Raw genomic sequence first — 14,106 nt, 5'->3', positions numbered from 1 at the left:
ATTAACGGCACACATCATTACGTCATTGGTCTGGCTACAAAAGCAGTCACTCCACGGAGACTGCTCTGATTTCCATCACTGAAGCCTTACGACTTGTAAGAGCAACCTCTAGATCATCTGTCCTCATCCTACTGGACCTCTTTGCTGCTTCAGACACTGTGAACCATCAGATCCTCCTGTCAGCTCTCTCCAGCCTAGACATCAACGGAACGGTTCTGCGCTGGGTGGAATCCTATCTCTCAGATAGATCCTTCAAGGTACCGTGGAGGGGAGGTATTTCTGAAACTCCACAGGGGTCAGTTCTGGGTCCACTGCTCTTTTCTATCTACACGACATCTCTAGGGCAGGTGATTGAGTCTCATGGCTTCTCATATCATTGCTATGCTGATGACACCCAGCTCTATTTGTCCTTCCAGACTGATGATCCATCCGCTTCTGCACGTATCTCAGCTTGCCTGTCGAACATCTCGGTCTGGATGAGGGAACACCACCTTAAGCTCAACTTGGCAAAATCTGAGCTTCTCGTCATCGCAGCCTGTCCCTCAATCAACCACAACCTCACTGTATAGCTCGGCTCAACCACACTCAAGCCAACCAGAATGGCCAGGAACCTTGGGGTGATTCTCGATGACAGCTTGACCTTTACAGACCACATCTCAACAACTGCACGGTCCTGTAGGTTCATCCTGTACAACATCAAGAAAATCAGACCCTCTCTCACCGAACAGGCTACACAGATACTAGTCCAGGCTCTTGTTATCTCAAAACTGGCCTACTGCAACTCACTACTCTCGGGCCTCCCAGCCAGCTCTATCAAACCCCTTCAGATGATTCAGAATGCTGCAGCACGCCTCGTCTTCAACCAGCCCAAGAGAACCCATGTCACACCCCTCTTCATCTCCCTCCGCTGGCTTCCTGTAGCCACCCAGATCAAATTTATGGCCTTGATGCTCACCTACAAGACCTTGTCTGGAACAGCACCCCCCTACCTCAACACTCTCTTTGAGGCTTACGTTCCCTTAATAGTGCCTACTCAGCGTGGCTCAAAGTCCCTTTCCAGAACCTTCACACTAACTGTCCGTCAGTGGTGGAATGAACTTCCGACTTCAATCCGGACCGCAGAATCTGTCACTGTCTTCAAAAAACAGCTAAATTCCCACCTCTTCCGTGAGAACGTAACGAACCCCTAAAATGTCAACCCCAATAAACCTTTTATAATATTTTTTTAAAAAAAAAAAAGGTTGAAAATAAAAACCACCTTACTCTGGCACTTACACCTCTACTCTGTGTACTTTGCTTTTCTAGAACTCAATTAAAAGATCTTGTACAGTAGGACTACTCGTATTGTTCTCCACTTGATACATCGCTTTGCTTGTATTTCCTCATTTGTAAGTCGCTTTGGATAAAATAAATGAATGCTAAATGAATAAATGTAAATGTAAATAAATGTAAATACTATATACTGTAGCAGGTAAGTACGTGGTTAGGACGCAGCCGTGCTCTCTTGTTTGCCGTCAAACGGTTGAGCGCTGCCGTGCGTGTGTGCGGTGAAAACTTCCTACACGACGTTAATAACGTGATTAAGGTGTGTACGTGTCTGTAACGCACGTCGATGATGCCAGTAAAAACGCAACTGCAATTTGCCAACAATTAAATGGTAAAAGCGCTCACACTGGAGACTCCTTCCATCAATAATACACAAACATCTCCTTACAGAAATAATTACACTTTTCAAAAAAAATCTGTTCATGCGACGTGTACGAGTCCCTGCGAACGAGCCGTTACCATAGAAACGATAACGTATTTGATCGAGGAGCTGCTTCTGTAGAAAATTAATCAACGCCTTCTGACCTTTCGTGTTTATGTCCGAGTCAAAAAGTGGGGTGTGTGTATGTTTGTTAATTGTTGAATTTTTTTTTTTTACCCTGGATTTTTTCGGTCTCCTCCTCCAGGGGCACGGGAGACGCAGGAAGGCGGTGCAGGCTGCAAAACAGCGAGCCGAGAACACCACCTCCACCACCGACATGATGATGAGCAGAATCCACAGGGTCAGGGTCGTCCCCTGTAGAGAGGGGAGAGGTGTGGGGTAACAGTGTGTGAATGAAGGTTTGGAAACATAAGCCAGCTGAGTCCTGGGAACTTTGCGATGTAGTGACTGGGATATGTCAGGGTTTTTTTTTGTGTGTGTGTGTTAACAGGTTCGATGACAGATCAGGTAGTTAAAGTGGATCACTCACGTAAACGCGCGTGGGGTCGAACGGACACTCGTTGGTTATGCTGTACGTGTTGAAGGTGCTGTTCAGCATGCACTGGCTGAGCAGGTTCAAGCCGTCGAAGTTGATGGCCGTAAGCACGGCGACCAGGACACTGACGACGGAGGCTGTGCCGAGAAAGCAGGTCACGAGGCTCACCACCAGCAACGACCATTTCTGAAGGACGGAGGTGTACATACACACGGAACAGACGGTCACAGCGTTGCGGAGGTTCAATACATAATCATCATCAACGTAAACAGCCATTTCCGTCCAAGCTGCGAATTTAAACTTGTGCGGAAAATCGGGACATCGCACGGAACGTTTGCAAATGAAGCACCGTTTCCACCCCATGTGTCCAAGACAACAACATCGTCACTTCCGGGGAAACGTTCGCATCTCCCTCTCCGTCATTTTGACTTTTCTGAGGCAATTATCCGATCGCATGATTTGTTGAGGAAAAGTCACATGACTTTTTTTTTCACGCACATCGAGGAATTTAATCTGTAAACGTTTCCCTATCGAAGTTTATTATACACCTTTTTTTAATGCACCTTTTTTGTTTTTATTTTAAAGATTTTATTCCCATCTAGCCAAAAATACATGGACAGACACACAGCCAATTTCGGTTTGTACTTGTAGATATATTTAAATAACTGAAAAATAGCTTTAGGGCGATTTCACACCTGTTAGTCAGAGTCTGATTCAGAGCGAAAGTGATCAACAACGTAACCCAAAACACGCAGCATATTCGATCCGCCTCCTACAGGGCGAGGTGATTCAGAGTCGAATCGTTTACTCGCTGCAGTCAAGTTCGCTCTGAAACAAACAGACTCGAGCGCCGCCGCTGTGTTCTCACCTGCCTGCAGAACCACACCGAAGCACAACACACACCGGGGTTCTGTTCAAATAACCGAATAAACACTGCGGATATAAAAAAGCAGGCTTTACACCACGACCTAGTCCTCTTTATCCATCATGTTTATCATTAAATACTGCCGCTACGTACTTATATAGAACTGTATATTGTGGTATATAGCAACCAAGGTGACTCTGTAAAATATAAAGCAGCATTTTTTTAGACTTGAATTAATTCATGAACAGTAATAAAGCTTCACCTATCCAAGTTTATGGATAAAAATAAATTCATGCGTCGAACCGGACGATGTTTACACAAAACATTTTGACTTAAGCATCAGCAACGCCGCATCGTAGCTGGGTTTATACACTCGTGCATGAGCTACAGAGTGCAGAAGTGTGTGTTTCACTTACCAAGGGCTGGTTCTTCATGTTTTTAGACAGCGTGATGGCTGAGATCCCACCTATAACCGCCTGCAGAGCAGAAAGAGTGACCATTAGTACGGTGAATCACATCATACTGTCCGACACAAGGCGCTCGATACGCAGTTTTTGAGAGTTCTCTGAGAGACCGAAGAGCATTTAATTTCGCTCAGCTTTTGTTTGGTTATACGCCACCAAGAATCTAGCATCTGCACATTCAGACAAGGCTTGTTTTTGCCTGTGCTGAAAACGCTCTCTATCGAAGCACCACTGTGTATCATTACGTCATTAATTAGCTATAATGACTTGTGTGAAAGAGCCTTAATGCGAGATGACCAAACCAGTTTCCTGGGAACCCAGACACTTTAACCTCATCTGACTCATCTGATCGAGCTCTTAAAGCTTTCCACGCCTCTGATGATTTATCTCATCAACTGGAGGCTACAGCCTGGAGTTTTACTGAGGATGGTGGTGCTTGAAGTACCATGGAAATGGTTTTGGACCTCAATACCACATGGACGTTCTCGCTGTTGTTGCTGGGACTACGGGTGCAGCGATGTCCTTGGGACTGCAATTACCACATGCAGTTTTACACTCAGGTCTCCTTTAGTGAACAGTGGACTAGTTCAACAAACAGACTTCATATAAAAACCATAATGAACTTTCTTTCACTTTCACACTATCCGTCGTGACCCAGATGAGGACGGGTTCCCTTCCGAGTCTGGTTCCTCTCAAGGTTTCTTCCTCATATCATCTTACAGAGTTTTTCCTCACCACCGTCACCACCCTGTTGCTCAATAAGGATAAATTCACACTCTTAAAATCTCTATCCTGTGTTTATATATTTCTGTAAAGCTGCTTTGAGACATCGTCCGTTGTTAAACGCGCCATACAGATAAAATTGAACTGGATTGAATAATCAGCATGTGAGCATGTGTGTGAGGTGCACAAGACTGAACTCCATGTTACTGGTGTTAAAAAGGCCAGAACAACCCATGCTTTTGTTGCCTACATGCCATACATGCTCTAGGATCAGACCCTTTTACTTTTCCACAAAGATGTGCAGATAAACTGGATGGCAAGTCCAAAGTATTGGACATCAGCCCAAATCAAATATATGCTCCCAGGCCATAAACCGGTCTCATTTCATCCCGCATTCTTACATCGTCCTCGAATCAGGTTGATGAATGAACACGGGAACTTCCTGTCATTTCATATTTATCTGAAGTCCCATGATTCTGTTCGCGATTATATATATATTTAAAAAAGGACAAAAACACTGGGTTTGTTCCTACCTTAACGTTTAAAGCGATGTTGTGGTAATATAATGAACTGTACCAAACACTACAGTACAGGAACGTATCAAGAGAACGTGGCTAGAAAACATGCATGAGTCATCGGAACGTACCACGAGGCCGGCGGCGAGGGCGATGACGTTGGCGATGGCGTACTCGATGGTGGTGGTATGAAGGTTCACGTTGACGTTACGCAGCACGGTGCCGTGCACCAGCGCCCCCAACAGGAAGTTCAGGTGACCCACCAGCACCAGGCCCAAACCCATCTTCATCAGGACCTTGGCATCCTTCAGACTCCGACAGCACACGCCTGACAAAAAAGAAGAAGAGATTGTGGGTTTTTAAAAAAAATCAATATTTTAAATAGGCTAAAGTTAGCCTTATACTTTAGTTTTATTTTCATTTTGGGAAGACACTGAATATTTATTTTTTTTTTTACGTAAAAATGATTCATTTTTACTAGAAGACCCAATACCAAGTGATCAGTATCGGGCCCATACCAGCAAAAAGATGGTGGATCGGATGTCGGACAAAAAATATCGGATCCTGGAACAAATGGCAAAGATTGGATTTGGATATTATACACATATACATATATACATATATATATATATATATATGTAAAATCTTGATTGTTTTTTAGGCTCGATTTATTATATTTATACTTTATTATGTATTGACAATGATGCATGAAAGAGTTTAAATGCAAAGTGCTGCAGTTAAAACAAAAAAACATTTTTAAAGCTTAGTCATTTTGAAAGAAAAATCAATCGGATATCAGCTGATACTCGTTCTGATTGGTCAGGAGGTGTTGATTGGTTTTCTATATACAGCAGCTCTGACAGTAGCGCAGCTTCAAACCACAGGCTGGTGTTCATAGCTGCTATGAGACAAGTGCTAACTTGTTGAACTGACGTTCCTACACCATGAAACGTAACTATAAATGGATTAAAAAAAAAAAAAGTATGTCTTTCTTTGACAAATAATGACCTGTTATTGTAAGAAGACTGCTGTGGTATAAGAGGGATAAACCACTTCAGGATATATTGTTATAGAAAATGATCAACTTTTGGGGTTGCAAGAGCAACTCCGCTTCATCACACCTTCCTGTCGTTGATTTTTTTTTTAAACCGCATGACACTGTGTTTTTTTGTTTGTTTGTTTTGTTTCTTATGTCTCAAGTACAGTTCAGTCCTGCATGAAAATGCAGCATGAACAAGGTGCTTACTTTAGTACAAAGAGGTAACAGGCATCAACATGCACTTGTTTGTGTGTGTGTGTGTGTGTGTGTGTGTGTGTGTGTGTGTGTGTGTGTGTTTGTTGGGAGAATAGGCAGGATGACTCGGTGTTGAGTGTATAACAAAGTTGTCGAGCAGGTTCTGAGCTCTAACATCACACAGAAACAGGAACTCTGGGACAAAGCGAGGGAAATGGAGGTAAAGTGAGAAAACAAAGGAGACACAGAGACACTAAAGATGTGATCATCATCCTATACGGTCATCTACACGCTCTGCTATTTAAAGCATGAAACCCTAGCAAATCCTTCCAGGTTGGTTCAAGCTTCCCCCCCCCCCCCTCCCTCAGGACCTCCAAACTGGATTTTTGTCACACGCCTGTCACACACACAGGAGGGTTTACCTGCCTCCCTCAGGGATTTACAGCTGTTTACGTTGTGTGTCCAAACATCTTAAAACACATCGAATCATTGATTTTTACCCTGATATGCTTTTAGCGCTTTCAAATAAAGACCCTTTAATTGACTGGATGATCAAAAAATAAACCCACAGAAACCTATCATCCTTCATTACATCACAAACAAAAATAGTAAACAAAAACTGATCTGGAGAATTCTGGCTCTTTTCAGTGAGTCATTTCATTTGACTCGGCTCACCAATATGAATCGAATCGATCACTTCCCCTCAAGACCAATGCTGTGGGCAATGATTGTACTTCTTTGCATACCCATGGCTGAAATTGTTTACAGCTCTACCACCGACCATTACACAGCACTAACACTGGAGACTCCTTCCATTATCTTTAAACAAACATCTAACGAGAAAGAAAAAAAAAAAGTCACCATATCCATGATTATGGAAACTAATCCACACCTCCTGACCTCCCAGAAGGAGAAATTTTAAGCTTACCTTTTTTTTTTCTTTCTACAATTTGAATAGTTATTGATTCTTCACTTCTTAAAAAGGTTATACTCTGAACTCAGATTAAGTATAGTGTTGTACTATAGTGAGTTCCCTTAAAGTGACAAGGCTCCTCCCCACCCTTTAGGAAGGCAGACTGTAGATTAAATTAGGTTATAACCTTGTTAATAACCAAGTATGCAAACCATAACAAAGAAATGCATGTTTAAAAGAACTGCAATCAATCACTTATAATAAATAAATAAATAATAATATATCATTTATTATAAAACACCTAAGGCGAGCAAGGACATGCATGCAATGATCACAGAGTAACGTTAAAGTAATTGTTAACGTAGAAGTAATCTGACAAAAACAAACAAACAAAACATCAAAGCACCGACACTGTAGTAAAAATACAATCATACCGCACCTCAAATGTTCGGCGTGAGCTACATTCAAGACCTGATGTGAACAAACGTTTTAAAAAAGATCGGAACCTTTAAACGGATTCACTGATTTCCCAAACATGTTTAATGCACGTGCTATAAATGGCGTTTTATAACATTACTAAAACATTTAATATAAATGGAACAACCAGGACAGTATATACGTATTATAAAAATCTCACAGGCATTAATTGTTCTGTAAACAGACTCGTAAACACTTGAAACATGGAGACCTTGAATGAAGCACCAACACTGAATCAATCGCCATCGGACCCTAGTTATAAGTTTTTCAAAGTTATTAAAAAGAAACTTTACCCATATTGACTATAATCCGACTGCTTTTTTTTTTTATGTCATCTTCATCCCTCACGTTCAAACCGTCCACGTTTACTCTACAGAAAGATGTCCCATGTCTACGTGTTTTCCGCCTCCCTGCTCCACACCCTATACCTGAAGGCGCTAACGAAAACACTGACGTATTCCCCAAGTGTTGCATTTGGAACAGTCCATGATGCGGGAGGCGGGGAGGCTGCTAGTCACTCAAAAATCCGAAGCTTCTACAGCCAAAAGTTCGCTCTAATACGATATTCCGAAAATGATAAATAAAATTGACAATAAAATGTAAACGACGCTGATTTTTTTTGTTTCTTTTTAATTCTCGGTTCCTCTGCAATGTGGACTCATCCGGAGTGGAAGTAGAGTTCCGTTCCACAGGTGCAGCGACCGTTATGGTATTAAAACCGAACGGCGACGCCATTTTGGTTAGGGCAAGTTTCCAAGTTAAGCTTATTGACTTCAATTGAATTTAAGCAGTCAACTAAAAATTGTATCCAGCCATGCCGATACTGAGCTATGAGGAAAATAGCAAACCTTAAAACTAGCCCCCCCCCAAAAAAAACAATTTTCACACGTGAACGCTCCGACAATGTTATTTTATTATGTTTTATCGGTCACTTCCTGTAGGCTACTTTGCGAGTAGTATAAGCTCTTAAATAAACACCGACACACATCATTTGCAATAATAAGCATTTAAAAACGGCACAAAATTATATTAAATGTGTTGTTTAAAAGTAACCAAAATGATCAAGAATAATAAGGAAAAAGAGACATTATTATTATGAGGACCAAAATCAAAAGTTGTATCAAATAGTATCACTATTAGCATATTGTTTAACAACACTACTCTTAAATAATTTTGTAATTCTAATTTTACAAATTACCATCAATTTACAGGTATGAAACCCCAGTCCTAAGAGGCCCAAGTACTTCAGAGATTAGTACTGTCTCATAACAAAGCCTAATTCAACTCATCACACAATTACCAAATCCTCAATCGGCTGAATTTATGATGTTAGAAGAGGAAATATGACCTCTGGGACTTCCTAGATGTCCCCAACATCCTTTAAGTAAAGTTCATCTGCCAATCATCTTGACATATTTTCAGCACTATATACTCAAGGTGCACAAATTACATAATAGCGCCACCATGCTGTGAGTAATGTGCTACCATGTTCATACTTTAAGCCCCAGGTCCCCCAGTCCTAGAAAACCCACCATTCTGCACATCTTAGTATTCGCATACTCCAAAACACAAGATTCAACTCATCACCAAATTACCAGCCTTTCCTGAAATGAAGTCTTTGTGGTAGAGCAGGAAAACACTAAAATGTGCAGGACACTGGGTTCTCCAGGACCAGGGTGGGAAACCAATGCTCTTGATCCTTCTTCCTTGAATTATCTAAATGTATTTTAAGAATTGGTACATGCACAGCCTTTAAGATGGTAGATTACCATGGTTTCTAAGTCACAGGAGCTCCACCTACTCTAAATTAAAACCAGCTGATTGCAATTTGTTCAGCCTATTTGTACCCCATGCAATGGCTGGATGCCTGATTATTTAGCAGACCCTGAAAGATTGGTGTAGAACTTGAATTGTGTTTGGCGCTTGGTGACCTCAAGTTTATCTTACACGATGGGGATGGTAGAGTTTTGTGTTTATTTCCTGTTGCCTACTCTAGCACTGTCTATTGATCCAGAGGCTGTTGTTCACGATGTCTGGCCTGGTGGGTTTTTAGCTGAAAGCCTTTTACCTCATTTAAGTGAGGTTGGGCCTATCTTACCAGTCCCTTTTCCCATCTGGAACTTGATGGATATAAGAAGCAGCTTTGATATAAGACTGGTGAATTGTGAGTCATTAAAATTGAGCTTTTGGTATTAAATGAGAATGGATAATGTGGTTTGGTATATTTGCACTGTTTTAGTTATCTGATCTAGGCTTTTCTTTTGTCTTATTTTTCCAGCTTCCTGGAGTGGTCCTGCTGAGAGTAATATCTACCAAAAAGGAGACTCTGTGTACTTGCAGGTATTTGCTTCAACTGGACCAGACAAGGCACTCTACATCCAGTCATGCTATGCTACATCATCTTCAAACCCCATGGATGAATCCAGATCTGTTCTCATTCTCAACAAGGGGTAGGTATAGTAATTATATCTACTTCATAATTTAAAACAAACTTCTTTTTTTTTCACTTTGGTATGTTGCATCCTTGCAGGTGTGTGTCCTCTAAACAGTCTGTGATTGAGTTTATCTCCAGACAACGTGATTCCATTAACTTGCTCTTGGACACCTCCAGGTTGAAGTTCTCACAGGTGGGTTTTTATCTACACAAAAAATATGGCTTTTTGTCTTGCTTCCTTGTCCCTCTGAAGACTTTATGTATATATTGATGAGGTGTAAGCTTGGGTTAAAACTGGATTTCAAGTGGCTTATGGATTTTAACATTGTTTAATTTGGATCTGTGTAACTTTCTGTCAATCTGGGATTGTGCAGCTTCTTGAAAGGTTAAATAGTGTAAGACAACACTGGAAAAACATCTTGGCAAGTGAAGATGTATTGCAGCAAGGAAATGATCTAACTTCTCAGACTTGTAATAACTCTATCATTAAGGCTATTTCTAGACATGCTTACAGATTTCAAGCTTAAATTGTTTTATTCTGTTGGTAGATGTTTGCTTCTTTCTAGAAATGAATGCCTCAAAATAAGCTGTAAATGGTATAAGAAGTTCAAGCTTGAAATCGTCTATAAAATGTAGTTAACTGTGTTCCATCGTATCTAATAAATTGTGTACGTTCAAGATATTTTTACTTTCAGTGCAATTGTGGATGAGTAACGGTCTGAAATGCTGATGAGCCAATTATGAAATGTGTACCCAAGTTCCACTAAAACTCAATGTTGGAAATCCTTAAATAAGCCAATTGATCTTTCAGGTTTATGTACACTGCAGTGTAGTCTTCTCTTCAGCAGTGACTCCAGACACCAAATCCTGCAACTACAACAAGAGCAAATCCAGGTAACTAGTCAACCAAATGTGCAGTAATGTATTCTGTGGTAATGCTTGAAGTTCTCCCTTGGCTTCCTTGGGGGTCATGAACTGTAGTCTGTTTAATTTTTCAGCTGGGTTGAGTTGGGTGGCCATACAAGTGTATGCAAGTGCTGTGCGTCAAAATGTAAAGGTCCTCCTTCCTATGGTGGTCCGTCAAATGGTCAGTATCCATTCTGTTAGCATGTCAAATTTGAAGTTCCTTTTTAATGGAACACTTCATGTAATGGTAGCTTTGAAACCAATATGCCTTATGGGAAGTTGCATTGTAACCCTCTCCTCAGTCATACATGTAGGATTTGCCAGTTACAGTCTGTTTCTGTTTCAGAATTGAAGGCACTTGTGAGTGCTGGTCCACTTACTATTAAGGAAGTGCAACATGATGGAGAGCCATCACTTTCCAATTTCTTTAATGCCACAGCCCACGTTGGGTCTTCCACAGGAGCAAGGCAGATGGTATCTGGAATGTTCCCATCTTCAGTGGAAAAAGGCTGGATTGTAGCTAGTGCTACTGCATTGGGTAACTCCAAGAAGGAAGTTCCTAGCAGCTCCCCCTTGATCTCTGAACCCGTAGTGTCAGATAGCATGATGGTCATAAGCCAATACCCAGGAAGTGCTTTGTCGCTGTGGCTACCAAGACGTTTGCTAGATGCTGTGCCTGATCCAGATCTTGGTGTAGTAATTGATCTCCCACAGGAGAAACTTCTTGATGTGTCTGGTCAAGATGGTTTTCCAACTGAAAAAGCGCACACCAAGACCACTTCTGAAGAAATGCATCAGGAAGCTCAAGATTGGAAGTCTCTAATTCCAGAACGTTTAAGTGAAATTTATATGGCCGATTCGCCTGGCTTCACGAATGGCTGGGATTTGGATGTTGGCCCTTTGGAGGGATTTCAGTCTCCGGAGGAGAAGGAGGAACTGAGAGGTGATGTGTTTATGAACTACAAATGGCCGCAGCACGATGACCCCTTTGATGACGTGCCCATGGATGTTTTAGCATCTCCTCTGCTGGAGAAGCTTCCTGGGAAGCCTCAGGAAAAGGATCCTGAAACTGTGGCCCTCAAACAGACCGAAAAAGTGTTTAAAAAGGTTCAAGGAGATGAATTTGGAAAGCCAGGGTACACGAAGAAAACAAATCTGACTTTTAGTCAGCGTTCAGATGGATCTAGTTCTCTCAGCTATGTGGAAGAAAGGAGTCTGAGCATGGGTGAGCAGGAGTTCAAGAAAAGCAAGCTGAAAATGGAACAGCTGGAGGGGGAAGATGGAGGTTCAGAGAAACTGGAAAAAGATCTGATGCAGTCCCTGTTGGACTTGGTGAGGTGAGGGATTTTATTTATTTATCCCCACCCCCCCTCTCTCCATCTCTCAATGGTAAGGCAAATAAGCCCTGACACTGGAGACTAATTCCATAAATATCACTTAAAGCAAACTTCACACCAACAATATTTTCTTGCATTGTCCTAATCTGTTAGATGTGTTACTTGTTACTATAGAAATTGGTGTATTAGAATGAGCAGTTGCACTGTTGTTGGCTCTCCTGTTATAGAAAATGAATCCACACCTTCTGACCAATCAGAATCCAGAATTGGACAGCACTGTGGTAGAAATGGATAATGGTGCTTTCGGTGTAATCCATGTGGTCTTTATGACCGTGTTAATGTCATCTGTGCATGTATATCCAGGTTTCAATTCCACCAGTGTAAATGTTTCTCTTGTCTGCAGGGGCTTGAATAAGACGTTGACTGATCAGTGACGTGACGTGGACTGATTTCATGAATGTCTGCTGGATTTATAATGCCTTCTAAATAAAAGCTTTGCCGGAAATTGAATGTTTGTAGATGTGTTTGCTTTCACTTTAGTTTATGCAATGGGTGTTTGGGTTGGTTTTTTTTTTTTTTTTTTTTTTTTTAAAATTAATGAACCCCCCCCCCCCCCACACACACACACATACAGTCTGTATTTAGTGGGTAAGCATGTGGTGCAAACTCCAAATAATCGCTTGTTAATTTCTTAACATCTAGAACCTGTCAGGTGCTTAACATTTTAGCTGAACTGTGTTGGTACTTGGTACACTGTTAAGCAGGAAAAATGGTTCTTTTGAACAGTTCCCTGACTATTAATAAATAAAAATTTAATTTATTATAAAGGTCTTTAGTCTCCTTTAAAAAGCTAGAACTTTTTCTGATGTGGAAACCCTGAGTCCTAAGGTGCTACATAGGAGGAACTCTTAAAAGATTCTGAGAAGAATGACAAAGTACCTTCTGAAGTTTACATGTAAGGTACACACTCTAAGAAGAAATGGTCTTTATGATTACTGCAGCAGGTCTTTGGTATAAATTTACAGTATCCAGGTTGGATAATCCACTGACTAAAGATGAGAGAAACTGGCTTTGGAAAGTGCAAGAGGTTATTCCACAAAGCAAGGTAGCTCTGTAAGCCAGGCTTATTTCAACAAGCCCATCAACTTCGTGTCTGTGAACAAAGCTAATCTTAAACCCTGAGTTACTATGGCAACACACTTCTGTAACTTTTTGGAATTGATTTTCTATTAGCTGAGGCTTGTGCTTTGGTAGTCCTGTTTGGGCCAAAAGAATACTACAGAACAATTGTTGTGCACACTGTATTGATTTCTCATCAAAATTTATTTTCAGTGCTTTATGAAGAGTCAAATTTAAAAATCAAATCTGACATAAAAACTGACATGGTATTAATGTGATCTAATTACAGCCAGTATAAAATTCACTTAATTTAATCATGTGTGGCATGATGGGTGGGAACACTGCCCACTACACTCACAGCTCCAGTGACTTGAGCTTGGGTGTTTTTGTGTGTGTGGGGTGTTTGATTTTATTCCAGACCTTTGACAATACACACATGTTTTCTGTACAAAAGCAAAGTGTGTTCCTGTAACTCTGCTCAATCATGTTGAACCAATGTACACCTTTTTTGAATCAAGTAAAATCATATTAAAAATAAAAGCAGGGTAATTTTGACTCTCTTAAGTTCTTATATATTTGCTTTATGTTTTTAAGCATTTATTCTGTGTATATTTTTGCCAAGCTGCTTCTTGAACTTTAATATGTTCTTTTGTAGTCATATAGTCTTAAAGTGGTGCTCTCATTGCCTGCTGTACCTCTACATCTTCACTGGACTGCTGGGGCTAATTATACTACATCTGTGCATGCTCATGAGCCTTGATTGCCCAATTCCAGCTTGCATTTAGAGGAAACAAGTTGCGCTTGAACTTCAGTGATGTAACTTGCTGAGTCTGGATTGACCCGTTACACTAAATCGAAGCTATTTCAAATACGCCC

The 14,106-nt window shown here is 41.0% G+C and overlaps 2 protein-coding genes across 2 annotated transcripts in view; one reads left to right on the top strand and one right to left on the bottom strand.

Moving 5' to 3' along the window:
• Positions 1-7,886, bottom strand: part of tmem54a (transmembrane protein 54a) — a 9,577-nt gene extending 1,691 nt beyond the window's left edge. Inside the window, exons 1-5 of the mRNA XM_053633690.1 lie at positions 7,728-7,886; positions 4,942-5,138; positions 3,525-3,584; positions 2,238-2,429; positions 1,925-2,062 (exon numbers count right to left, since the gene is read on the bottom strand). Of these exons, the coding sequence (XP_053489665.1) occupies positions 1,925-2,062; positions 2,238-2,429; positions 3,525-3,584; positions 4,942-5,138; positions 7,728-7,731 (591 nt within the window). The 5' untranslated portion in view covers positions 7,732-7,886. The remainder of the gene's footprint in view (positions 1-1,924; positions 2,063-2,237; positions 2,430-3,524; positions 3,585-4,941; positions 5,139-7,727) is intronic.
• A 1,795-nt stretch (positions 7,887-9,681) lies between these two features.
• On the top strand, positions 9,682-12,695 carry zpcx (zona pellucida protein C; the record flags this gene model as incomplete). The annotated part of the gene is made up of 5 exons (XM_053633651.1): positions 9,682-9,884; positions 9,965-10,061; positions 10,680-10,762; positions 10,861-10,955; positions 11,121-12,695. Coding segments are annotated over 5 exons (1,473 nt in total), but the record flags the coding sequence as incomplete, so codon positions are not given.
• Between the last annotated feature and the right edge of the window lie 1,411 nt (positions 12,696-14,106).

This window comes from Ictalurus furcatus, chromosome 9 (assembly GCF_023375685.1).
Source record: "Ictalurus furcatus strain D&B chromosome 9, Billie_1.0, whole genome shotgun sequence".
Taxonomy (NCBI): Eukaryota; Metazoa; Chordata; class Actinopteri; order Siluriformes; family Ictaluridae; genus Ictalurus; species Ictalurus furcatus.
This window is presented reverse-complemented; position numbering and strand designations above follow the sequence as displayed.